The sequence below is a fragment of the Macrotis lagotis genome, chromosome X (genome assembly GCF_037893015.1).
Source record: "Macrotis lagotis isolate mMagLag1 chromosome X, bilby.v1.9.chrom.fasta, whole genome shotgun sequence".
NCBI lineage: Eukaryota > Metazoa > Chordata > Mammalia > Peramelemorphia > Peramelidae > Macrotis > Macrotis lagotis.
This window is the reverse complement of record NC_133666.1, coordinates 691,592,305-691,619,089: the sequence shown is the minus strand read 5'-3', so window position 1 is coordinate 691,619,089 and position 26,785 is coordinate 691,592,305. Positions and strand designations below refer to the sequence as shown.

General features: G+C 48.5%; 1 protein-coding gene across 2 annotated transcripts; it reads right to left on the bottom strand.

Moving 5' to 3' along the window:
* Window positions 1-577: 577 nt before the first annotated feature.
* On the bottom strand, window positions 578-26,712 carry CCDC157 (coiled-coil domain containing 157). Of its 2 annotated transcripts, XM_074206338.1 has the most exons (11): window positions 26,598-26,712; window positions 24,813-25,080; window positions 19,521-19,692; window positions 11,122-11,845; window positions 8,900-8,977; window positions 6,609-6,796; window positions 5,380-5,556; window positions 3,644-3,812; window positions 1,976-2,115; window positions 1,006-1,091; window positions 578-915 (listed from the first exon to the last, which is right to left on the bottom strand). In XM_074206338.1, exons 2-11 carry the CDS (start codon window positions 25,058-25,060, stop codon window positions 657-659), a joined length of 2,241 nt encoding a protein of 746 aa, XP_074062439.1. In that variant the 5' UTR covers window positions 25,061-25,080; window positions 26,598-26,712; the 3' UTR covers window positions 578-656. The 2 variants fall into 2 exon arrangements, with proteins under 2 accessions (XP_074062439.1, XP_074062440.1); XM_074206339.1 differs by lacking the exons at window positions 578-915; window positions 1,006-1,091; window positions 1,976-2,115; ... (4 more) ...; window positions 11,122-11,845; window positions 19,521-19,692 and having other exon boundaries at window positions 24,809-25,080.
* Between the last annotated feature and the right edge of the window lie 73 nt (window positions 26,713-26,785).

Genomic DNA, 26,785 nt, shown 5'->3' with positions numbered 1-26,785 from the left:
GTGGTGACAGCCAAGGAGCTAGAAGGGCCTGCAGGGGCACAGGGGCCTGGCTCCTCCACTAGACGCAGCAAGACCCTTCTAGGTGCATGCTAGTCCTTATCCCCCCCTTCTGGGACCTGGGGGGGCATTGTCAGCTTGAAGGATTTGGGGTCCACCCACAGGCCGGAGGCAGGGAAGACCTTGGGCACAGTGAGGATGGTCCTGAGGACCAGGAGCTGTGCTTACCAGTCCCAAGCCCCTCCCCTGTGCCTGCTTCTCTCTAAAGTGGGGTAGGGGAGCTCAGAGATCTCAGTCACTTATTGGGGAGCTGGTGGGAGGAGAGAAGGGTGGAATCTTGAGGTCCAGAGGCCATGGAGTCATGAAGATTTCCCACATTTCCCCAGAGCTTTTGTTCCTTTGGGGAGGGGGCCCTTCTCTGGGCACGGTGTCTGCTCCTTCTGACCCCAGAGGTGGTCTTCAGCTAGAGTGCCATGCTGCCCATCTCCTCGTTCCTGCCAGACCTCAGGGCCACCCCCACTTTGCCAGGCAACCCCACTCCCCACCAGGGCCCGCTGCCCCGAGGCTGCTGCAGCTCAAGTTGTGGTGGGAAGGCCAAGGCCAGGCTGGTGGCTTTATTGGTTCATGGACCACCCTCTCGTCCATGAGGCTGCCTCCTGCTACCTCAGCTGGTGTGCAGAAACGGCCAAGTTACGCTTCCCACTGCCCTTCCCGCGGAGTTCCATGTAGGCGATGTTGGGGCTGATGGGGGTCTTGGATGAGCCTGTGATGGTTAAGGGAGACTGGAGGGACCTCTGGGAAGAAGGGGTTCTGGAGCCGTTGGACTGCAGCCGGGAGGCACGGCCCGAGAGGCTGTTCTCGCTGCCGGGGCGGACGGTGGCTGGACGGTCCTGGCGGAGGGCAGTCCCTCTGAGATGACTAGAGCAGGGACAAAGGGCGCAGTGAGTGGGACCTGAGGCTGCACCCCCAGCAGCACCCCCTCCCTCAATTGTCATTCAGGACACTCACCCTGGAGAAGGTCTTCGGAAATGGCTCAAGTTCCCTGCTTGGGTCCCTTTAGAAGGTGGAGACCAGAGCTGGGCCTCTGGGACAAGCTGGAAAGAATCAGAAAGAATCGTAGAGGTCAGAGTTGGGAGGGGCCTTAGAGCAGGGGAGGTTAGAGCTGGGGGGGGGGGGGGGCTCATTCCAACCCCAAACTGTCCACACACACACTTTGAAGAAGGGAATGTGGCCTGGGGTGGGGAAGGAGAGGTTCTCAAGCACCCAGAGCCAGTGGCACAATTGGATTGGCACCAGTCTTGCCTCCTGTCATCTGTGAATACTGCATTCAGCCCTGCTCCCCCACCAGGGAGCTAATCCTTCCACTGTGGTCCTGTGATCTTTCCCCGGTCTGCCCTCCCTCCACTATTTCAGCGTGTTGGAGGCAGGGTAGGGAAGTGGAAAGCCCAGTTTCAGGGGCCCAAGGATGGAGATTCAGATCCTGTCTGGACACTACCCCGGTGGCTCCCAGGGCCTCGGTTTCCCCACATGTGATGTGAAGGGGGTTGGCCCAGGCCAGCAGCCTCTGAGTTCCTTCTAACTCAAAACCCCTTCTAGCTCCAGATCCATTCTTTTCCATGTCATGCGCACACTAATTCCCCCACAAAAGGTAGTGAGGATGAGCTGTCCCCATGGAAATCTCCCCAGCCCCGCACGGCCAGGTGTGGGTCAGAGCTCTGTGTTCAGGACTGTCACTGGCCCCACCCCGGTCCTCTCCGGTACAAACCCAGAGAACCAGTGACAGGAGTGATAGCCCCCCCCCCCCCACCAGGCAGCCCTCCGGGGCCCTCTGTTGAAGAATGGGATGGAAAAGAACTGGTTTAGGACTCAGCAGAGCTGGCTTCAAATCTTCCTTCGGTCTCTCCTTTTCCGCCCTTGGACCTCTCTGCCATTTTCCTCCTCCTTTTGGGAGGAGGCTGGGGGTGGGGGGATCCCTCACCTTGAGACCTCCTTGCCGGGCCACCTCCTTCAGCTTGACCAGTGTGGCCCGCAGTCGGCCATTCTCCTCCTCCAGGACGTGGATACGGATGTCGTTGGCCTGCACCTGCCTCTCCATGTCCTCGACCACGTTGCCAGAGCCTGTGGGGATGGGCACACGTGACAGCTGGGGCCACCTCAGGGAGCTGGGCCTTCTCTGGGCTGCCCTGGCAGCTGATAGAGCAGGCATATCCATGGAGCCACCTAGTCCCCCTCTCCCCCATCTCTGAGTGAGCCTGGAGGAGCCTGGAGCCAGAAAAGACACCAGAGCAGCACTGGATACCACGCCCACCCCCATGCTCACTCATATTCACGTCTACCCTTGGAGACATATACTCACACCTATGTGCAACCCTACACTCACCCTCCCCACTTGTAGACGTGCACTCACCCCCACTACACTCCTACACTCACTCACAGCCACCCTCACACTTGCACATGCACCACTCAAATCTACACACCCATAGCACCTGCCTTACATCAAAATGTCTCACACCCCCCCATCCTCAGCCACACACTCACAGCTGCTCAGTCATACTCATGCATTCTCTGTCTGTCTCTGTCTCACACACACACACACACACACACACACACACACACACACACACAGTTAATCTCAGGTGACCTAAGGCACAAGGAAAGCTGACCATGCCCTCCTGCCCGTGCCCATGGCCCTCGCAGCCTCAGGAGGGGGCAGACACCAGCCATAGCACTCAATTGACTCTGCTGTAATCCTGACCCCAAAGGGCAGAACTAGGAGCTATTGGGAAGGTAGTGAGCTCTCCATCTCCAGAGGGCCCCATCAGAGACTGGATTATGACCACGTGTTAGGGGGTGTAAGAGACTCCTGCACAGGCCTGAGCTGAATTGGAAGAGATGTGCCCCAAGGCCCCTTCCAACTGAGGTGCCAGAGGGATACTCCCCAGAGTGCTGGAGGCAGGGCCGGCCTGAGTTCTCCCAGCTCGTACTCAGCTGTTCCCAAGGAGCCAAGGCTCCTTCTGGGGCTTTAGTGGCACGGCATGGCAAGGCTCAGGGTGCCAATGTGGAAGGATCCTGATGTCTGAGTTCAAACATGCCTCCTCCCCCAAGACCCTGGACAAGTCCCTTCCCATCTCTGGACCTCAGCCTCCCCTCTGTGAAATGAGAGGGCTGGCCCCACCCGCTGGAGATCTCTGCTCACTTCCCCCCCTTTATTTATTCATGAAGTGCCTACTGTGTGCCAGGCAGGGCAGTACCGAGAGCTGGGGATGGAAAGAGAGGCTGCTATGTCCAGCCAAGCTCATTACAGGATCAGTTCCAGAGGCTTCCAGAGAGAAGGGAGACTCCCAAAGGAAGGCTCAGGAAAGGCTTTCTGCAACAGGGAGAAGCCTGAAGACCCTCATCAGAGACCCTGGGCCCTCAGCTGCCCACTCTCCAGTGTCCTCAGGGATCCTTAGGCCCCTGACACACACACCTGCAAGAGGGCTCCCAGGGTGGGCCTGCTGGCCTCTGCAGCCCTTGTCTGGGGCCTGCTCTCTCTCTGTAATTTCTCTTCAGTCCCCCAGAACCTAGGCTGTTGGGGACTCTCCATAGCTCACTTGGTGGGACCTGCCTGCTCCAGCCTTGGCCTCCGCCCCAAGCCACTTCTTACTCTCAAATTGGGCCTCGCTGGGGACATGGAGGTCAGGGAAGGCCACCAACAGCCTCTCCCGCTCCTTCAGCTCCAAGATTGACTTGTCCAGCTTACAGACGGTCATCTGCAGCTCCTCCATCGTCCTTTCCAGGTCCTGTTTCTCCTGCTGGAGGCTCTGCAGCAGCTCCTGGGGGGGGGTGGCAGTTGAACGATGAGGGTACACCGGGCACAGTGGCACCAGGCAGCTCCTCAGCAGGCCCAGGGGCCTGAGACCCCACCCTGAGTCAGAAGCTTGAGGGGCAGCAGGGCCTCATAGGAGGGGATGTCCACTGCCAAGGACCCTGAGCAGCAGGACCCCCGCCCCACCTCCCTCAGGGGTCTTGCTGTGCCAGCCACGATGGTGCTGGTGCTGGTGGTAATGGTAATAACCACCCTGGACAGGCACCAACCAGGTCACAGCCCTGAGACCCAGTCTCAGCTCCCATCTCAGACATACCGGTTGTGGCCTGGTGGGAGCCTCAGGGTGCTAGGAAACTCTAACACTAAGTCATCTAATGCTTATTAAACCCCCTGCAATGGGACAAGTCCTTTGCTAAGCATTGTGGGGAAGCCCTCAAGGAGCTTCCAGTCTCATGGCAGAGACAGCATATCTACAACTGGGCCAGACAGGACCCAGACAGGAGAATCTGGGCCTCAGTGATAGCGGGAAGACGGGCACTTGAGGGGACCTGGAAACAAGGGGAGGATTGAGCTGGGACTTCAGCGGGGCTGGGGGGGGCCCTAAGCTGCCAAGGTGCTGATGGGCATTGGTGGAGAGAGCTTTCTCTCCATGTGCCAGTGAAGTCCCTCTCTCTCATTACAAGGGACCTTCAATGCTTGCTCCCCATTTTTCTGCTCTAGGGCTATCTGGGCCTCTCAGTCTTCCCAAGATAAGGTTGACCTCCAACAATCCATCTGAGGCCCACCAAGCAGAGGAAGCCTTGCACCCTGTTCCTTCATCCTTGCCATACCCCACCCCTGGAAAGAGGGGGTGTTTCATCTATGTGCTTCAAGGGCTGCCTTCACAAAGGAGCTGCCCTGGAACTGGTTCCATTTCTGTAAAAAGATAAACTGAGGCCCAGAGGTAGAATGTGCCTTGCCCAGGTTTACCCACTGGGGCCTCCAACCTTCCTGCCTCTACTCCTCACTGTTGAAATACATTCAGCTATCGTGAGATGAGCAGAACCAGAAGAACACTTGTATATCCTAACAGCAACATGGGGGTGATGATCAACCTTGATGGACTCACTCATTCCATCAGTGCAACAATCAGGGACAATTTGGGGCTGTCTGCAAAGGAGAGTGCCATCTGTATCCAGATAAAGAGCTGTGGAGTTTGAATAAAGTTCAAGGACTATTCCCTTTAACTTAGAAGAAACATCTTATTGTCTGATCTTGTTACCTCTTACACTTTTTGTTTCTTCCTTAACGATATGATTTCTCTCTCATCACACTCAATTTGGGTCAATGCACAACATGGAAACAAAGTAAAGACTGACAAATTGCTTTCTGGGGGGGGGGAAGTAAGATTGGGGGAAAAAATGTAAAATTCAAAATAAATAAAATCTTTAATTTAAAAAAAATAAAAAAGAAATACACTCAGCATCATGGCACCCCAGACTCCTCCACAGTGTCGGGGAGGAGGGGGTACATTGTGGCTTTGGGGGCCTCCTCTGCACTTTGCCCCTGCTCTCCCCCCCTTGCCCCCTGCCCACCTGCTGGGCCTTGAGCTGCACCTCCACCTGCTCCTTGTCTCCACGTGCAGCCTGCAGCTGGCCTTCAAGGTTAGTTTGCTGTATCTCAGCCTCCTCCAGGCGCACCCGGAGCTCCTCACGCTCTTGGTCCAGGTTGTCCAGCTGCTGGAGCAAGGCCCTCTGCTTGGCCTGTAGGGACTGAAGGGGACAAAGGGCCAGGCCCACTTAGCCTGCTCATTGCCTTGGTCAAGGCATGCCCCATTTTCCTCAACCCATTTGAAACCCAGAAGGAGTGGGGGTCATTTAGGAGCAGGGCCCAGATGGGAAGAATTTGTATGGGAGGCCAGGGCCCAGCCCCCAAGATGGACGGTTTGGGCGGTCGTTTCCCAACTCCCTTGGACCCAGAGGAGGTGGGATGAGGCTTTGCTGAAGCAGGTCGTCCAAGGCCCATTCCCCAGACTGGGCCTCACTAGTCAGAGCAGCCCCCTTTAACCAGGTCCCCAAACCCCAGACCCATCCCTCATTGCCCTCAACCTCTGGGCCAGTCCAGTTTAGCCCCATCGCTCACCCCAGTCCTGGCCCAGGAGATGAGAACTCTCAGCCTGGATCCCCTGGCCCAGAGGCCAGCAGACCTTCCCCAGGGTCCCAGCCCCTTCCCTTCAGCAGCCCCAGTTCTAACCCTAACCTGGAACCACTCCCTTTCCAAGCCGAGCTAAAGTTACAGGGCAAGAGGAGTCGGGTCTGGGTAAATCTTGAACTCTTCTCTGGGGTTCTACCTATCATTTTTGGTAAGGTCTGGAATTTTACAATCCCCCCCCCCCCAACCCCAGAAGGCAGTCTGATGATCTTTGCATTGTTTCCATGGTAAACGGTAATCAAAACTGAAAACCCTGGGGTTCTATAACCTAACATGGGGACATGTAGGGAAAAAGAAGGAGGGAGTGAGACACCTGGAAGTTCCCTGCTTGTTTGCCCACCTACTCCTCTGCTATAGCTGGCTCATGGGTCAACTGAGAGCTGTCCCTCCTACAGTCAATAGGCCCCAGGTTCTGAGATGCTCCTAAGGCTGAAGGAGACCCTCTCCATCCCTGCCTTTCCCAAGCACCTTCCCCTGACCCCAGGTCTACAATATGCCAGCCCCCTAAGGGCAGCATTGTCTCGGTCCGCATCAGGCACAGCCCTCAGTTGGGTTTTCTGGGTGGGACAGTGCAGGTTGTGGACCCCCACTGGGCCCCAGAGCCCAGCCTCACCTCCTGGTGCCGGATCATGCTGTCCACTTTTGCCTTCTCCTTGTCCAGCTCCGTGCTGGCCCAGCCGAATTGCTGACTGGCATTCTCCAGGCGCCCAGTCAGCAGCAGCACCCGTGACTCCAGTTGTTTGACATCACTTTTTTTCACCATGTTGCTCATGTCCTCTAGCATCTTCTCTTTCTTGGCCTCTGGAAGATAACTCCCCCCCCCAATACTTTTAGGTCCAGTTTACCAAGGGGATGGGGGAGGTTGGGGAGGCCACAACAGGGCCAAATGAGAGAGTTGGACCAGGTGACCTATGACCCTATTGGCCTGTGGACACAAAGACTAAGCTGAGGTACAATTAGCTGCTAGTTTTTGGGGGGATTGACCTCAGACATCTCTCTGGCCCCTTCCCCTCACGGGCATCCCAGCTCCCTGGCCACCCCTCAGCAGGTTCCCAGAGCTGCAGCAGCTTCTGCCCATAATGTGGGTCCTGCTCCCCAGAGGGCTCCATTCCACATCTGCCTTCTTTTCCTGGCCTTATGCTCTCCCTTCAAGGAGGGAACATGCCCCATCTCCCTCCCACTGTGGGCCACTGAATCAACTCTTCCTCAACTATCTCAGTTCCCAAGGGCTGTCCTCATCTCTATGCAGATGATTCCTACATGTATCCATCAGCTCTAACCTCGCTCCTTGGCTCCAGGTCTGAATGCCAGCCAGGCTGTTTCTTGGACAGCTCAAACTTCTCTTTCCCTCAATCCTCCTAGGATGGCCACATTTCGGGTGACACTTGGAGCCACTGCCCTTCTAGAAGTCTCCCAGGCTCCAACTTTGGGATTATCCTTAACCTTCCATCCAATCAGCTACCAATCCTCCCCTGTCTGTCCTTCCAGGGCCCCAGGTCAGCTCTGGCCATGTCAACTCAGTTTCCTCTGTGAGTCCACCACACTGGCCTTCTCACTGTTCCCCACCCAAGACAAGCCCTCCCTCTCCCATCACCATGCCTTTGCAAAGGCAGTTTCCACTCTGCTGCAAAGCTTCCCCCAGGGCCCTGATCCTGTACCTCCATGCCCCTCTCTCCTGATGGGATGTTGTTTTTCTTAGGATTCTCAAGATGTAGATGAATTTACCTACAACCCTCCTGACAGACCAGGTACACACCACCTAAACCCACCTCTCCAAAATACACAGCTCAGTTGTTAAGTGTGACCTTGGGGGAGTCTTGGCGATCTCTCCCTCCCCATGGAATCTAAGTTCAAATTTTATATATAAAATCCCAAAGGACAAACACTCTACCACCCCCAGAGAACAAACCTCACAGCCCCCCAGCAGACAAGTACCACAAGCTCCCAGTAAACGAACACCATGACCTTCGCCCTGACCTCTTCCAGGAATGCCTCCGTTTCCTCTGGTAGAGAACCTCCAGAGCTATCCCTTCTCCTGGATGTCCTCAGATACCTGGTCCATCCCTCATTCACCAACCTAGAGGCTTCTAACCAAAAGTAACTTGGGACATCCCTAATGAGCCTGGCCCACAGACTCACACCATCTCCAGGGTCCTCTGCTAGCCAGAGCACATTCCCTCCTCTTCTTCCTCCTCTCAACCCCCTCCACAACGTTTGTGCTCAGAGTCCCAGATTCAGTCCTAAGCAGCATCCGAGAGGGATCTTTCCCTACAAAGACCAACAAGGTTGTATTGCCTTCTGGGAAGTTGTCCTCACGTGGGCTCATATCCCTCACCTATCTTCTGCCAGCTGTGGAAGAAACTTCTATTGGAGCTCCTGGGTTTCCTTTGCTCCTCCCTTGTGTGGTTAAAGAGTCCCCTGTAATCACTCATTAGGCTCAGAGGTATATGTGTACCCCGAAGAAAGGGATCTGTTTCCTTCTTATTTTGAAGGAACCCTCCTTCCAATGGCTGCTGCAGCATTCGTCCCTCCGGGATATACCCCTCCCCACCCCAGAGGTCTCTCTTTCTCCTGATGCCCTGGCTCCCCTCCCTCTCTGCCATCTTTGCCCACCCCCAGGCCACCCTGGATTTAGCAACTGTTTCTCTTCTGTCTTTCTGTCCCAAGGGCCTAGCACATTGGGGCTCTTAAACACTGTGGAGTGAATGATTGAATGTTTTGCAAACTGCAAAGCACCTTATTAGGATTTTTTTTTTAACTCCATCTGTTGAACAGAGTTATAAGCTGACTCTAGAAACCGAGGGGGAAAGGAGCCAATGGGACAGAGATACACAAAGGCCTGGCGGCTGTACTTCTGCTCTGGCATGGCTGTACCTCAGGCTGGGGCCCCAAGGAGCAGCTTACCCATGGTCTGGATGGTGTCCTGATTCCGCTTCAGCTCCTCGGTCAGCCCGTCCACCGTCTTCTTCAGGAGGTTTGTTTCTAAGGAAGCCAAAATAAAAGCCTCTTAACCCAGGCCCCATGCTGGGTGACTGAGGACAGGTTCTTCGCTTCTCTCGCACAGTTTCCTTCTCTGTAAAATGGGGACAGGTTCAACTACATGATCTTTGAAACCTCTCCCACTGTCCCCGGGATCAGGTAAGATTTCCCTGGGAGACACAGAGCACAGGGCGGCCACGGCTGGCGTGTGAGAGCAGATCCGGGAGCGAGGGGAGATACATAGTAGCTGCTGTGAGATAGTGTTACCGTGAGGAGGAGGAGGCTGCTCTAAGCCCCTCCCGCCTCTGACCCCCCCCCCCCCGCTCTAAGCCCCTCCCACCTCTGACTCCCCGCCTGCTCTAAGCCCCTCCCACCTCTGACCCCCCCCCCCAAGCCCCTCAGACCTGCTCCATGCATGGGGGAAGAGCTAGAGAGCCCAGTTCTCCTTTCCTTCTCTCTCCTCGATGTCCACCCTCCTCACCACCACATTTCCCTCAAACCTCGAGGCTGGCAGAGCATGCACACACTCCCTTCCTTTGATTATGTTCTAGGAAGGCTGCATGTAGGTCTGAGGCTGTGTACAGAGAAAATGGTCAAGTCCGCCAGTAACTGTGGCATCAGAAAGTTGAGATAAACTGAGGGACAAAGACCCAGCCTTGAGGGTGCTCATGACTGCTTCCCTGGTCATGAAGGAATATTGGCAGATCTTGTTAGTGGCCTAAGAGAGCAGATTCCCTGGCACCTACTGAGCTTTGTTCGTTAATGGAGCATGGACAGTATTCAGACATCAGATGTCTTGATATTCTCCCAGGAGCTGAGGGGATGGAAGATGACAGTTTTTCCCATTAATTCTAACTTTAAACTAATTCAGAGGGAAAGCCAAATTCCTGAGCTCAGCTCAAGGACAGCAAAGGTTGGCTCTAGGCAGATGCAAATTCAGCTATAAAAATCAATACGCAGTGTGACTTTGTAGAATGTTGTTCTCAGGCCTCGGAATTCACTGAATTTTCGTCATGCATAAATAAAGGTAAGGGACCCACACTGAGTCCAGTAAAGGCAGAAGTGACTCACACAGAGAACCCAGTTCCCCAGAGCAGCCAGAGACATTAGAGCTTGTCTTCTAGCCTCAGAACTGGGCATATATCCTGTACACTTGGTGGCATGGAAGGCAGGGTGATGGGCAGGGTAGGAGAGGAGCCATCAAGATGCTATAAGAGATGATGACCCCGGGACCCCCAAAGCTCACCAGTCTCTTTTTCACCCACCACTCTCCAGGAGTAGCGCTATTCTCTATCAGCTGCCCTTGGGCAGGGCACCAGCCAGGGGACCTGAGTATGCTTTGGAGGATCCTCCTCCACCCTTAATCCCCATTCATGTCTCTATCAGCTGCCCTTGGGCAGGGCACCAGCCAGGGGACCTGAGTATGCTTTGGAGGATCCTCCTCCACCCTTAATCCCCATTCGTGCCAAGCCCAGATTGTTAGAAAGCGTCTGGGTTGCCTTGGGTTGGTTTGGATGGCCATGGAAGGTGACCCCAAAGGAAATGCCTGCCTCCTACTTCCTAACCAGGAAGCAAGAAGGATGGAGAATGATTCCCTGCTTCACATAGGGATGGACTTGCTTATCCCTAAAGAACCTTCTGCTTCTCAACAGGTTGGGATCCTGTTCTGGAATCACCCCTGCTTGTCTGTGATCCAGATCAAGAATCCTGGTGACATTCTGCACTCTCTTTCTAGGGTGGTCAAGGGCAACTTACCCACCAGCTCCATTACAAATGAGCCCCTGCTGGCTTCTCTCATGGCCCTCAGAATCCCCAAAGCATCGACCATGAGTTGGAAGAGGTTCAGAGGTCATTGAGTGCAACACCCTTCCCCTACTCTTCATTTTACCAAGGAGGAAATTGAGGTACATGAAAATTCAAATAAGGCAACTGGCTAAGGTTCCTCCAGACTGACCACCAAGGGGGCAGCAGCTAGAGAGAGGTCTAGAAAGAGCCAAAGGGAAGGTAGGAGGGCAGGAAAGAGGGTCAGAGGGAAGGTGGGGTGCAAGGAGGTAAAGGAAGGGCAAGGGGAAGGGCAGGGGGGTAGAAGGGGAGGCCACGGGGAAGGGCAGAGGAAGTAGGAAAGAGAGCCAGAAGGGATGGATAACCTGAGAGCAGCGCCTGCTTGTCCTGCTCCAGCTGGGCCAGGGCCTGCCCCTGTTCCTTTCCTTTGCCAGCCCAGCGCTGTTCAGCTTCCAACTGCCGCTGCTCCTGCTCAGCCCTCTCCTGTTGCTGCTTCTGCACCAGGCCCTCCAACCGTTGCTCCAGTTGCACTCTCAGCTCCTCGGCTTCCTCCAGCTGCAACCTCATGGGGCTGATCACCTCCTTCAGACTCGTGAAGTGTTTGCTGATCCGGTTCAGGTCTCGGCTCTGCTCGGCTGCCCAGTAGCTCAGGTCCATTGGCGACATAGGCTGCTGCCCCATGGTCTCTTGGAGCAGATGCTGAAACTTGCCCAGGGCCGAGGGCAGGTTCTGGGTGGCACACAGGTCAACGATGGCTTTGCTGACTTCCCACAGGCTCCGCTGGACACTGATACAAGCATCACAGGGTATCAAGGATGTGTCAATGGTCTGGACGTGGATGCTGCAGGTGGTACTGGGGGAGGCAGCAGGCACCGGCGGTCCGGGAGGGCTGGTATCCTGAGGCTGGCAGGATTTTGGGGGGGCAGGAGAGCAGGAAGCTGGGGGGTTGGGCTTCAGGGCCTTGGTGCTCTCATTCTGGCTTTCTTCTGAGACCTCAGGCTTGGGCTGGGGCTTGGGGACAACCGGATGCTTCTCAGCTGTCTCATTTTGGACCAGGAGGATAGAGGAATCTTCTTCTTTTGTCTTTTTCTATTAAGGAAGAAATAGAAAGGGAGGAAAAATGATGTAGGGGGTGAGGAAGCAGTATTCTGAGTTCTGTTCAGAAGTGGGGAGCAGAGACTTGGGCCAAGGCTCAGCCAGGGCTAAGGTATGGAGGCACTAGAGAGAACAGAGCCATCTCCATTCTGGCCACTTTACTCATGAACTATTTCTAATTTCTCCTTTCTCTAGCCTATTCTGTAAATATTTGTATGCATATCATCTATTGGATTAGGATGTCCCGAAGGACAGGGAACATTTTTGGCCCTTCTTTGTAAGTCTAGTGTTTCGCACAACCCAGGTCCAGAGCTGGTGCTTGGTAGATGTCTATTAACTGAAGGCCAGTCCTGTCAAAGCAGAAGGTCCTGAGTCTTGGCCTGGCCCTCAAGAGGCTATGGCTGATGTGCCCAGAACAGCTTGGTTTGATATCAGAGGCAGCAGGGTGAAGGCCAGGACCTGGATCTATTGTCCTGTTCTCTGACTTTAGCAGTGTGGGAAATGCATCCCCAACCCCCATGGCATATCATGCTCCCCCTTGGACTTGTACAGGCCCCATTAGGTTTCAGCCACTGTATAACAGTGAGCAAGTCTGTTCACCTCCTAGAGCCTCATCTTCCCCATCTGAAGAATGGGGAGAATAATCTTACTTCTTTTCCAACATGGTAAGCATATCTTCTGTGATTTACCTCATTTACGGAAGGTCCTCACTTCAATTCCTAATGGTAAGAATATCATCTTTGGAGTTAGAAGACAGTTCTGATCCCAGCTTAGATATTTCCCCAGTTGGTTGGCCCAACCCAAGTTGTTTCAAGCTCTAGATTGGGGGGGGGGGGGTGATAATCTCTTAAATTTGGTTTGGAGCATCAAACGCTTGAATCCCAAAAGGATGAGTGGTACCAAATTGAGGGGGGTCTCAAATGACAGGATGAATAGTCTAGATGTGACTCAAGACCTAAAAGCAGCAGTGGAAGCTGTTGAACAGACTTTTTACTCAAGGGACCCACAACATGAAGGACTAGGCATTTTATCTTATGCTCACAACCTCTCAATTAGGAATTATATACCCAAGATAGGGCAAACTCAGCCAGTTCTATAGTCACCAAGAACTCAAATGAGGGAAAAACTCAATGAATGAAACACCAAGTAGGTCAATGATTCCTAGCACCCTCTCCCTTCCTTCAGGGTTGTACCATCTCCACCATGGGCTTTGCACAGGATCTAACTGTGCCTCACGTCCCCCAGCACATTCTGCTCTTCCAACTGAAGAAATCCAAACTTGAGAAATTTGCTCAGTCTATAATCCCAGAAGAATTGTGTTCTGTCACAAAAGTTCTCTCTGCCAGAGAGCTGAAGAACAGAGGGAAATATATGGGGGGGGGGGTGGTGCTGGGAGACTACCTGGGACCTGTCCTGCCCCTCCAGAAGTCTCTGGGGAAGATCTATGCTGGTGAGCCACGAATGGCCCAGCAAGGGAAAGGGTAAAATCAATCTGAGATCAGTCATCAAAAGAGGAGGGGGCAAAAGTAAGCAAAAGGGAGAAATGGGGGGAAAAAAAAAGTTGAAATTTCCAAAGTTCTCAGAAGAAAGAAAATGCAGAGCAAAGATAGCCAAGAAGAAAGACAATAATAAGAAAAGGACAAAGGGCCTCTAGATCAAAGATGAAAATTCAGGCATCTGTGAATAAGTTTTCAAGATTTTTTTTTTAGGTTTTTGCAAGGCAAATGGGGTTAAGTGGCTTGCCCAAGGCCATGCAACTAGGTAATTATTAAGTGTTCAAATCACCCAGGTACTCCTGACTCCAAGGCCAGTGCTTTATCCACTGCCACCAAGCTGCCCTATAAATTTTGCAAGATTAAAGGAAAATGAATCAACACTTGTTGAGGCTGAGGACCCTGTGGATTCCCAAGAGAACATGGAACCATAGCAGGACATTCTAAAATGGCTTAAAAGCAAGAATTGTGAGAGCAGATGTGTGACCCTCACAGCAGAAATAATTCACCAAATAAAAACTTGAATCCACAAGTCTCACCAAAGAAACAAAAGGGAGACTGTTTGGGAATGCAGACACACAGAAGTAAAGGACAATCTGGAAGAAGAAAAGGAAAAAGCAGTACCATTAAAAGAAAGAATGATCTCCAACCTTGATGGACATGCTCATTCCATCAGTGCAACAATCAGGGACAATTTGGGGCTCTCTACAGTGGAGAATACTACCTGTATCCAGAGAAAGAACTGTGGAGATTACACAAAGTTCAAGGACTATTCCCTTTAATTTAGGAAAAAAAACCTGATATCTTTGTCTGATCTTGCTCTCTCTTACACTTTATGTATCTTCCTTAAGGATATGATTTCTTTCTCATCACATTCAATTTGGATCAATGTGTACCATGGAAACAATGTAAAGACTGACAAATTCCCTTCTCAAGGGGGTGGGGGAGGGAAGTAAGATTAGGGGAAAATTGTAAAACTCAAAACAAAAAAAAATCTTTAATAAAAAAAGAAAAAGAAAAAAGAAAGAATGATCTCCATGCAAGCAAAACATTGATCGTGAAGGACGCACAGAGACAGCCTAAAGATTAAAGTTCTCAAAGAGAGCATAACAACACACTCTCTAAAGGTGAATTGATGTTTTGTTTTGGGTGAGGGGACCAAAGTTACAGAATGGAAGAAAGTTACAAAGGGGAAGAGGGGAGGAAGATGATCAAGGGGCAATATGGAAAGTATTCTTATCAAGTCAAAAGCTAACAATAAAGGGAAAGTACTTCCTGAAGTCTCTTAGGAAGACAATCTATAGGGTGAGAACATAATGGAAGGAATTAGAAAAGGGAAGAAGGGGAAAATCTTTTTTTCCTGTGGTAGGAGGGAGTACTACTACTGAATGCTCTTCTAGGAGAAGGAATTTTTAAAATTGGTACGATCTGCAATGGCTCTAATGCTTAGAGATGGCCCATAGAGCCTAGCTCAAGAGAAAGGGAATCAGGGCTTTGGGGGGCAACTGACACCCAGAGGTGTAGGAGGGGACAGACACTAGGAAGAGATTTCAAGGCAAATGATGGGAGAAAAGACCAAAGGTAGATCAATAATGAATTGTATAATCAAGGACATAGAAATATTCTTTCCCTGAGGAAATATGTTCTCTATCATCTGCTGGTGATGATATTTCTAAGAATGAAGCTCAATATTAAAAGGTGAGGAGAGCATGGGGCAATAACAGAAACTCTTTAGAAGAGGGAATCCAAAGTAGGTGCTTCAAAAGTTTCAATTTCATGAGAAATACAGGGGGGGAAAAGGGGCAAAAAATGAAAATTTTAAAACTACTCAACAAAACAAATTAAAGGGGAAGAGAAAAAGATTTTTATTGGCTACTTAACTGAGAAGGAAAAAAAAAAGAAAAAATTTAAAATGAGATGAAAACAAGAAAGAGGGGCAGCTAGGTAGCTCTCTATTAAAAGTAAACTCTCCAAATGCCTTAGCATCTAAATTCCTAAAGGGAATGTTATCAGACCTTATCTGATCTTACAAGAAGACAAGAAGCAACACAACAGTGACAGAGGATTTCACTGTCTCTCAATTTGGAATAAATGCAACAGAAAGATAAACATAACAGAAAAAATAGAACTGACCAAACAGAGTTAAACTAGAGCTAAAATATTTATGGTATCTTCTGACTGGAACTATAAAAGAATATACATATTTCTCAGGACCACATATCACTTTTACCAAAACTGGTCTTGTTTATTAGGGTTCAGGGATAATAAAAATAAATGTATAAAAAAGGAAGAAATAATAAAAACATCCTTTACTGACCATAACAGGATGAGATAGCCATCGAATGAGGATGTACAAGCAAAAACCAGACTCAAATGGAAACATAACTAAATAATGAGTGGGTCAAAAAACAAATATTAGGAATAATTAGTGATTATATGAAATAAAAGTGATAATGATGAAACACTTAAATTTCTAGAATTCAACTAGGGTAGTTCTATAAATCTTGCTCTTATAAACATACAATAATAAAATAGAAAAAGAGAGGATTGATGAACTGAATATATATTTTAAAAAATATTTTCAACAAATAAACCTAAAAATAAACACAAAGGAAGAAATAATAAAAACTGGAGAACTAGATGAACCGAAATGACTATAGAAATGAAAAATAAAGCTAAAACCTATCAAGAAAATAGTAAATTAGGAGCAGCTGGGTGGTACAGTGGATAGAGCACCGGCCCTGGAATCAGGAGAACCTGAGTTCAAATTCAACCTCAGACACTTAATAATTACCTAGCTGTGTGGCCTTGGGCAAGCCACTTAACCACACTTGCCTTGCAAAAAAAAAATAGTATATTAGTAAGGTGAAATAACATAAAACTTAGAAGAAACAAAAAGAATAATCAAAACCTATTATATGTAGTTTGCTAACAAAACTAGAAGCAGACCAGAAATGGAAGAATAACTTCAAAAATGTAACATACACAAACTAAGAGGTGATGATATAGAAATGATAAATAATCCGGTCTCAGAAAAGGAAATAGATGATAACTCTAAAGGAATTACCAAAGGAAAAAACTCTTGGTCTTCATGGGAGTATTCCATATATTCATGGGAGAATTCCAGTATTCCAGTATTCATGGGAGAATTCCATCAAACTTTTAAAGAATTAGTACCCATAGGATACAAATTATTCTCAAAAATTGATAAAGAAAGCACACTACCAGAATCCTCTTAGGAAAAATATAGTCTTAATATTTAAACCAGGGAAGGATAAAACACAGAAGGAGAGCTAATGCAGATAGATTTTAAAAATTTAAATAAAACCCTGTCAAACATACTCTAGCAATTTAGCCAAGAAATTGTTTATTATGATCAAGTCAGATTTATACCAGGGAAGCAAGGATGACTCAACATTAGAAAACAATCAACATAATTATTTTAGAAACAAAAACATTCAAACTACATGATGTTCTCAAGAGAGAGGAAGAAACTCTTGGAAAAGTACAATATTGCTAAAGTATAATTATGCTAAAAAGAAAACAAGAAAAACCAAACAAAACCCCTCAACCTCCAAAGTTTAGGCATATAGGAACCTATTTTTAAATTATCATAAAAATCATCTAAGGGGCACTGGCCCTGGAGTCAGGAGGACCTGAGTTCAAATATGACCCCAGACACTTAATGATTGCCTAGCTGTGTGACCTTGGGCAAATCTCCTTAACTCCACTGCTTAAAATAAATTAAAAACAAAATAAAAATAAAAAGCATCTATCTAAAACAAAAAGAACTATCATAGACAATAGAGATAAATTAGAATATTTTTCATCAAATAAGGTAGTAAAGCAAAGATGTCCATTCTTTTCACTATTGTTTGACACAATTCTAAAATACTAGTAATAGCAAAAAGCAATTAAACATATTAATAGATAAAGAGGAGATAAAACTATGCCTTTTGCTGATGATATGACTTGGATATTCTTAATTATCAAAGATACTGAGACAGTCGGTTAAGCAATATTGTAGGCTTCTAAAGAAACCTTCAAAAATTACCTGCATTTCTATGCAATAATAACAAAATCCAAGAGGCAATAATAGAAGGAAAATTCCATTCCTAATTACATCTACAAGGGAATCAGTTGATAAAAGCACACCAAAAACTTGGATGGATTCAGTTACCAAGTCATCCTTAAAATCTAAAGAACAACTTAAAGAGCCAGATAACTTACCCATACATACATACTCATGGCTAGGTCATGCCAATCTAATAAAAATGATAATACCACCAAAGTTAATTTATACTTTTAATGCTGTACCATGGGGCAGCTAAGTGCTGGAGTGGATAGAGCACCAACCCTGGAGTCAGGAAGACCTGAGTTCAAATCCGGCCTCAGACACTTAATAATGACCTAGCTGTGTGGACTTGAGCAAGCCACTTAATCCCGTTTGTCTTGTGAAAACCTAAAAAAAAAAAATGCTGTACCAGTGACATTATCAAGATGATACTCTAAGGGACTTGAAGAAATTGTAACAAATTGGAAAAACAAAACATCTAGAATATCAAGGGAAATGATGAAAAAAATTGGGTTCAAAGGGAAATTACTACTTCCAGACCTAAAACTGTATTATAAAGCAGCCACCATCAAAAGATTAGGCACTCATTAAAAAAACCAACAAACAGTAGAGCAGTGGAGCAGACTAGATAATGGAGAATCAAAAACAATGGTGTTTGATACAAGTCATAAATTACCTAGGAAACAACTCCTTATTTTATAAAAACTGCTGGGAAAATGGAATGCAGTCTGGTAGAAATTAGGCTCAGACCCCCATATAACACCCCATTTCACAATTCATTCTAAATGGATATATAAGCTTAATATTAAAGATCATACTATTGGGGGCAGCTAGGTGGCACAGTGGATAGAGCACCAGCCCTGGAGTCAGGAGTACCTGAGTTAACATGTGCCCTCAGACACTTAATAATTCCCTAGCTGTGTGCCCTTGGGCAAACCACTTAACCCCATTTGCCTTGCAAAAAAAAAAAAGAGTAAAGATCACACTATGAGAAAAATTAAAAGAAAAAAACAGCTTTATTTCTCACAGCTATGGTTTAAAAAAAAAATCTATTCTTAACCCAAAGATGTAGAAGCAAATGCAAAAGATAAAATAGCTCTGTGAAACTGAAAAGTGTCTGCATAGTCAACAATGCAGTATCAGGATTTAGGAATGAAAGGGGTCAAATGGGGAAAAAAAAAATCTATGTGTCAAATTTCTCGATAAGGGGTTAATATCCAAGATAAATGGATAATAATATATAAATATTATAAAATATCCATTTTATATTTTGTGATACACAGATACACATAAGTGCATGCATGTTTGTGGGTATAAAAGACCAAAAGCCACTTTACAATAAGTGGTCAAGTATGTGAATGTACCAAAAGAAGAAACGGGCCAGGATTCACAACCACATGAAAAAAAATGCTCCAAGTTACTAATCATGAGAGAAATGCAAATCATAACAATTCTGAGGATTCACTTCACACCCTGGAAATTTGCCAAGATAGCAAAAGAAAGGAAGAGTCAATGCTGGAGGGGCTGTGGAAAGATAGGCTCACTAATATGTTGGTAGAACTGTGAAATGGTACAACCATTTTGGAAAGCACTTTGGAATTATGCACATAAAATAATCCAATTTCCATACCAGAGATTCTATTACTGGGCTTATACTCCAAGGAAGCCATGTAAACGAAAATATTTATAGTGGTAGTCTTTATGATTGCAAAGAATTGAAAACCAAGCAGATAGATGTCCATGGTTTGGGGGAATCTGTGAAATATCATTGTGCTATAAGAACTGATTATATAAGAAATGCAAAGAGGCATGGGATGAGCCACGTGAATGAATGCAGAATGAGTTCAGCTGAGCCAAGATAATAGTATGCACAATATTGACAACAATAGAAATGGAAATAACCACCAAACCAAAAGTGAATTTTGCAAAATACAACAAAAGTAAGAAATGAGAGAAGACCCCCCCCCCAGACCTAGGCAGAGGGAAAAGTCCTGGTATGTGACACCACCCACCCATTTTCAGGCAGCCTCTCCTTGGATGGGGGGTAGAACCTGCTGTCTGGAGCCAGGTCCAAGTGCCAGGCAGGGCGGGCCATCCCTACCTGAGTCAATAATTTCCTGTAGAGCTCTCCTAGTTTCAGCATGCTGATCCAGTACTTGCGCACTGTGAGCCCAATGGACATGCAGGGCCCCACCTCTTGGGGGACAGGGATCAGATCATTGTTGGTGATGTTGTCTGTGTAGCTGGTGAAACTCTGGAGAAGTAAAAGGAGCCTGGGGACAAAGAGAGAGACACACACAGATGGAGGGACCAGAGAAGACCCTCCGGCCATCTTGCTGGGCATCCCTAAGACTCCCCCTCTGCCATCTCAGGACTGATCCATTATGATGCTGACCTAGTCAAGGTCAAGGAGATAAGCCTGACCCCTCTCCCAGGAAGCAGCCAGGCCTTGAGGAACTGGATGTCCAAGGGAGCTAATCGATGCTCTTGGATACCAAGGCAACCTGAGGACCAGCTAACTGTGAGCACCTTGGACAGCTATCAGTAAGAAAAAACAAGGCCTTCTGGGACAGAAGCTCAGGTATCTGGACAGATGGGACCCAGAACAAGCAGAGAGAGATAAGGACCTAGGGCTTTAGGGATCACCCAGCCTTCACTCATTCCATGGGTGAGAAACAGGACCTGAAAAGGGGAAGTAGCCCCTGCAAAGCCACATAACCAGGTAGATTGGGACCTCAACCTAGAACCAGGAGCCCCTCCCTCCCAATGTCAATTTAGGCTAGTAACTGAGTCTGTTCAAATCTTACCTAGTAGAGTCTAAATGAAAAGGTTTTCTAAAGACTCTCCCAGACTTAACATTCCCTGTGCTGAGGTTCCTACCAGCTTTGGCATTCCCTGTTCTAAGGTCCCTCCCAGCTCTGACATCCCCTGTGCTAAGACCACCCCCAACTCAGGCATTCCCTGATCTGAGGTCCCTCCTAGCCCTGGCATCCCCTGTTCTGAGGCCCTTCCCAACTGTGACATTCCCTGTTCTAAGGCCCTTCCCAGTTCCTGATATTCTATATTCTATGTTCTAAGGATACCTACAACTCTCACCTGCTAGGATTCCCAGAAGCTCACTGAGGGTAGGGAATGCCACTTCCTCAGGATTCTGCATAGTCTCCAAGAAGGCAACAAGCTTTTATTGAGCACCTAATATGTACCAAATGCTTGACAAAGCTAATGGGAAGGGAATGGGGGCAGTAACACTCAAACAACTTTAGGTCAATCAGACAGGGTGAATGGGGGGGTGGCCTCAGAAAAAAAGCATTAGCCTGAACTTCCTTCCAATCTAATAAAAGAAGAAATATAGGAAAGATAAACATTGAATACCTGACCCCTAATGGCTGACCCACACCTTCAGCTCAAAGATCTAAGTCAAAAAAAAAAATTGGGAAAAAGATCCAAATCATTGAGAACTCGGATTAAAGAGGGTGTATTGGTCTCAGGACTCTCAAGTTTACATATTTCTTTTTAAAAAATACGATGTTATTTTTTTTAAGATCCACATTCTTTTTGGAACTACACCCAAAGGGCAACAAAAATGTGCGTACCCTTTGACCCAACAATACCACTACTGGGTCTATATCCTGAAGAGATGATGAAAAAGGGTAAAACATCACTTGTACAAAAATATTCATAGCAGCCCTGTTTGTGGTGGCAAAGAACTGGAAATCAAGTAAATGTCCTTCAATTGGGAAATGGCTTAGCAAACTGTGGTCTATGTATGTCATGGAATACTATCGTTCTGTTAGAAACCAGGAGGGATGGGAATTCAGGGAAGTTTGAAGGATTTGCATGAACAGATACTCAATGAGATGAGCAAAACCAGAAAAATAGTGTATACTCTAACAGCAACATCGCTCATTCCATCAGTGCAACAATCAGGGACAATTTGGGGCTGTCTGTAATGGAGAATACCATCTGTATCCAGAGAAAGAATTGTGGAGTTTGAACAAAGACCAAGGACTATTAACTTTAATTTAGGAAAAAAAAAACTGATATTTTCATCTGATCTTGTTATCGCTTATACTTTCTTTCCTAAGGATATGATTTCTCTCTCATCATATTCAACTGAGATCAATGTATACCATGGAAACAATGGAAAGACTGACAAAATGCCTTCTGTGGGGGGTGGGGAGAGGGAAGTAAAATTGGGGGGGAAAATTGTAAAACTCAAAATAAATAAAATCTTTAAAACGAAAAAAAAAATCCACATTCTTCTCCCCTCACTCCACCCCACTGAGAAAGCAAGAAAAACAAAGCCAGGCCTGGAGACCATTCCTACCACTACCACACATCTGTCTCATCAGGAGTTCCAGGAAAAAGGCTCACCCACTTTATTTTTTGTTGTTTTTTACAAGACAATGAATGGGGTTAGGTGACTAAGTATTGTCTAGGTCAAATTTGAATTCAAGTCATCCTGACTCCAGGACCAGTGCTCCATCCACTGCCCCACCTAGCTGCCCCAATTCCCATTGAGCTTGCCATGGGCCAAGGTAAAGGCCAGCATGTGACTTTTATTTGACTAAGCCCCTTGTCTCCTTTGTTCCACTAGAGATCCAGTCACTACAGCCCAGATTGGGTTCTGACCAGCAGACCCTACCTCCTGTTTCCAGGTCTGCAACAATGGCCCCACAAATTGGACTCGTTCTCCCTCCTCCTCTCTATCAAAGGCCTTGTTCCCACCTACACCAACCTGCCAGTCATGCTGATCCTCCCTCCCTCCCAAACCTCCATGGGCTCCTTCTGTATTGTGGCTACATGTTCATGTTCTTCACCGCACCCCTGCCCCTATTATTAGGGTGAGCTCCTTACGGACACAGATTATATTTTATCTGGATTTGGCACTGTAGGAGCATCACAGCAGGACTCGAGATTTGGTAAAAGAAAGACTGTGTATTGACAAGACTTTGATGCAAGGGAAAAAAGCTTGGGATGGAATGGCTAGGGTTCAGGGAAGAGTTGGGTAGTTACCTAAAGGGAAGTTCAACCAATACCAACCATGACCACAAGCAAAAAACACCACTCTCTCTTTAGGAGAGAGAAAGGAAGGTCCTAAAAATGGGAAATCTGCTCTTTGAGCAGGTTTGAATATCACAAGTCAGAACCTGGGAGGGCCCATAGAACAGGGAAAATGTCAGAGCTGAGAGAAGCCTTAGAACAGGGAAGCTTAAGGCTGGAGGAAGGGGGGCTGAGAACAAGGCATGTCAGGGCTGAGAGGGGTCTTAGAACAGGGAAAGTCAAGACTGGTAGAGGCCTTAGAACAAGGAATATCAAGGCTGGGAGGGGGGTCTTAGAAGAAGGAATGCCAATGGGAGGGGTCCTAGAATAGGACATATCAGAGCTGGGAGGGGCCATAGAGGGAAAGACAGGACTGGGAATGTCAAGATTGGGAAGGCCCTTAGAACAGGGAATATTAGTTGGGGTGGGTCTTAGATTGGAAGATAAACCCAATAATAGAATCTCTGGTATGGAAATTTGATCATTTTATTTGCATAATTTCAAACTGCTTTCCAAACCCCACTCATTTTGCAGCTGGAGAAAATGGGGCCCATCCAGGCAGATTACTCATTTATGTTCACAGGGGAATTTGTGGCCAAGTCAGGCCCAGATCAGCACTTCACATAAGGAATCTGGGTATCTCCCATCCTCCAGGGTAACCCCTAGAACTCTGGGTCTTATTTGAGATGGAGAGGAAATCCCAGTGCTTTCCCTGTAGTGTAACTGGGCTTCCTGCCCTCTACAATTTTATAGCTTGCTTTCAGAAAAATAGAACCTTTATCTAAATCCCTTGGATCTATTAGGTTCCTACATGTTTGACACCCCAGCCTTCCCCAGAGGATTCCCCACCACACAAAACTACAAGATCTTAGAACAGAGAAAAAGGACATGTCCCTTGGCCCTAGGATAGGTTCTCTTTTTTTGGTTTTGTTTTGTTTTTGCAAGGTAATGGGGTTAAGTGACTTGCCCAGGGTCACACAGCTAGGTAATTATTAAATGTCTGAGGCCAGATTTGAACTCCTGACTCTAGGACCAGTGCTCTATCCACTGTGACACCTAGGTGTCCCCTATAGGTTCTCTTTTAATAAAATTCAAGTGTGACAATCAGTCCCTCCAAAGCTTGGAAGCTGAATTCTCTTGTCTTTCAATCTTGGTGTCTTTGTGGGTATCCTGTCCAAGTTAAGTAACTGAGGCCCCCAGAGAGGCAGTGACCAGCCCAGGATCTTACTACTGATAAACAGCAGTCAGGACTGTAGCTGAGAGGCTCACCTCTTACCCCACACACAGATCATCTCAGCACCTTTCCTGGCCCATTTTCTCTTTATAGGAGCAGCAAGAACAGAGCTGACTCCTGAAGCACCTAAGCAGCCAAGACCAACATAGATCCCCACCCTCTCCATAGCACCTTAGAAAGGGTAGGAGGTATGGTGGTGCAGTTCATAGTCCTAAATCTGGACTCTGGGAGACCAGAGTTTGAATCAGGCTTGGGATACTTATTGGCTGGGTGACTTAACCACCCTAAGCCTCAGTTTTGTCATCTGTAAAATGGGAATATAATTGTAAGGATCCAATTGTAGTTGCTGGAAAGAGACTTTACAAAAAAGCCCATTGCATTTCAAATGGTGTGACCTGACTTGCCTTTAAACCCAAATCACTCTGGCTTTCATAGATTGGCCAATAATGGCCCTCAAGGAGCCCTGGGTGGTTCATCGTTTAGGTTCTGATGGAAGTCTTAGAAGGAGTATAAATACCAATTATTTTGTGTTCTGCCAGAAATTCTGAAGGTCTTTCCCCAGACTGATAATTTTGTGATGGTAAATTAGGCCATCTTTTGTTTCAATTTTTACCTAGTCTTTAGTCATTGAATGGGCATGGCCTCAGACAAACCTTAATTTAGAAAGACCAAGGTTACTTACTGTACCCCATGCCACCACTATTCATCCAGACTTTTGCCTTGCTATTGGACTTTTGATGACTCAGGAGAAGAGAGCGAGTTGACCATTATGTTACCCTCATAATGTCATTGGTCCTTGTTGGGAACTAAGGAAAACAATCTGCAACCCTTAAAGTGGAATATCAAGGGGCAGCTAGGTGGCACAGTGGATAGAGCACTGGCCCTGGAGTCAGGAGTACCTGAGTTCAAATCCAGCCTCAGACACTTAATAATTACCTAGCTGTGTGGCCTTGGGCAAGCCCCTTAACCCCATTGCCTTGCAAAAACTAAAAAAAAAAAAAAGTGGAATATTGATGCCGCTAGTGTTTTCTTCCTCAGACACCTCCACCCATGGGGGCTTGCCTATCATGCCAGTTCTGGATGGCTCCTGTGGTTAAAAAGCTGCAACCTGCTCACCTGTCGATCACCAGCTCCAGGAGCACCACATGAGAAAGCTGAGTGAACTCAGGATTCCCTTCCACATGGTCATAGTGTTCCAAGAGAGATACCAAGTCCAGGTCACAGGACATCTTGTTAGGGAACTTCCAAGAGGGGAAGCGCACTGCCCCAGCTCGGGAGAACACGTCCACGATGGCTCCTTGCAGGTCTGTGATGTCCTTCCTCAAGCTGTCCATGCAGTTTTGGTTCCCCAGGAGATGGGCCATCCTGACGACCAAAAGATGACCTGGGGAAGGCCGAAGAATAAGTGGAGCTGCAGGGGCTGTCTCCCTTGAGTGACCCAAGGTATGTCTCCTCCCTGGACCTCAGTTTCCTCAATTGTAAAATGAGGGGCCTGATTCAGAACCTCCCATCTCTTCTTCTCTCACTGACTGAGCTCTTCTGGAAGGGAACCCTCTCTGCCCTCTGCTACTCCCAACACCATTAAGCTTGTGTTGTCTTTCCCCTTGAAACAGAAGCTTCCAGAGGGGAAAGCTTGCTTTCTGGGCTTGTATTTGCATTCCCTGGTATATGACTGTTGAGTTAGTGCTTGCTGATGGACAGGTTTGTGATCCCAAAGCTGGGGAGACTGAAGGTACAATTGAAAGGCTAAGGACCCTGGACTTGATTCCAATTCCAGAGCTGGGTGACCCAGGGCATCAACCTCTCTGGAACTCGGGCCTTTTTCCAGGACTCCTTGGGGCTCTTAACCTGAGATTCATAAATGGCTTTAAAAAAACAAATTTAATAAGTGGATTTCAGTTTAAGTGAAATACAATGTTCTAGCTTAGTAGAGGGCCTGGCTCATAAAGGGGTTAACTGACAAACTCTCCTTGGCATCTTTTATAATCCCATTTCATTTGATTCATTTAAAACAGGATTCGGAGGAGTCTGTAGATTTCATTGGACTGTCAGCAGGGTCCATGACCCACAAAGCTTCTGAAATCTGGTCAAACAGATTGAGAACTGGTCTGCCCTGCTGGAGGGCTCTCCCGGGTTTTCTTGATGCTGGCAAAATCACAGATCTGCCCAGCTTCACAGAGGGAGCCAGGAGCAAAGCTGAGCCGGGAGCCCCGGCCTTCTGACCCGGAGAAGGGCTAAGAAAGGCCTGTTTCCCGGTCGTATATGCTTGTGAATGTGTTGCCCCCGAAGGCAGGCCTCCTGTTGTCTCTCTAACTTGCTAGTTTTAACACAAGGTGGACACATAGCATGAGCGGAGAGATTGCAGGGGGGAGGAGTGCGGGTGGATCTCGAGGTGGCATCTGGGGAGACTGTCTGAAGGTACCACGGAATGGCTAGGGTAAGAGATCTTGGATGGGAAGGGGTCCTCCTGGGATGAAGCAACAGGGCAGAGGCTCCCGGCAGTAGGAATAGGGTTGGGGAAGGGGGTGGTATCCGAGTCGGGGGACCTCCCAGATGCGGAGGGAGAGGGGCTTTCCGTGGAAGGGTCTCCCTCCAGGGGAACCGGGGTGGGCTCTTGGGGAAGGAGGGCTGCGGGTGGCACAGGGATGCCAAGCAGGAGGGCAGCGAGCTCTCAGGTGTGGGCACACGCTCCCTGAGGGGGCAGGAAGGAGGATGGTCCCCCCCAGGGGGTCCAGACTTTAAGCAGGGCGGGCCCCCGGGGGAGCGCGGGGCTGGGGGGGCATCCCAGGGAGGAGGGGGAGGAGGGGGCTTCGAGGGTCCCCAGGTGAGGGCGGGGCTCCCGGGGGAAGGGTGGCCCCAGGGAGGGGAAGGGTGGCCCCAGGGAGGGCGCCCCGCGCTCACCCGCCCCCGGCGGCGGCGCCGCGGCAGCTCTCGGCACGGTCCCCGCAGCTCCCGACCCCCGAGCCCCCGGCCCGGCTCCTCGGCTCCGCGGCCGCTCCCAGCCGAGTCCCCCGCGGCCGCCCGCGGGGCCGTCTCCATGGCAACGGCGCCGGCGCCGGCGCGTCCGGGCGCGGGGAGGGGCGGGCGTC

What these genes read in the sequence shown, in the direction of transcription:
- CCDC157 (XM_074206338.1), bottom strand. Translation starts at nt 25,060, where the DNA reads ATGGCCCATCTCCTGGGGAACCAAAACTGCATGGACAGCTTGAGGAAG. An exon ending in CCCGGCAAGGAGGTCTCAAG is followed by an intron (nt 1,092 to 1,975) that starts GTGAGGGATCCC and finishes GATTCTTTCCAG; the next exon opens with CTTGTCCCAGAGGCCCAGCT. An exon ending in TTCCGAAGACCTTCTCCAGG is followed by an intron (nt 916 to 1,005) that starts GTGAGTGTCCTG and finishes TCCCTGCTCTAG; the next exon opens with TCATCTCAGAGGGACTGCCC.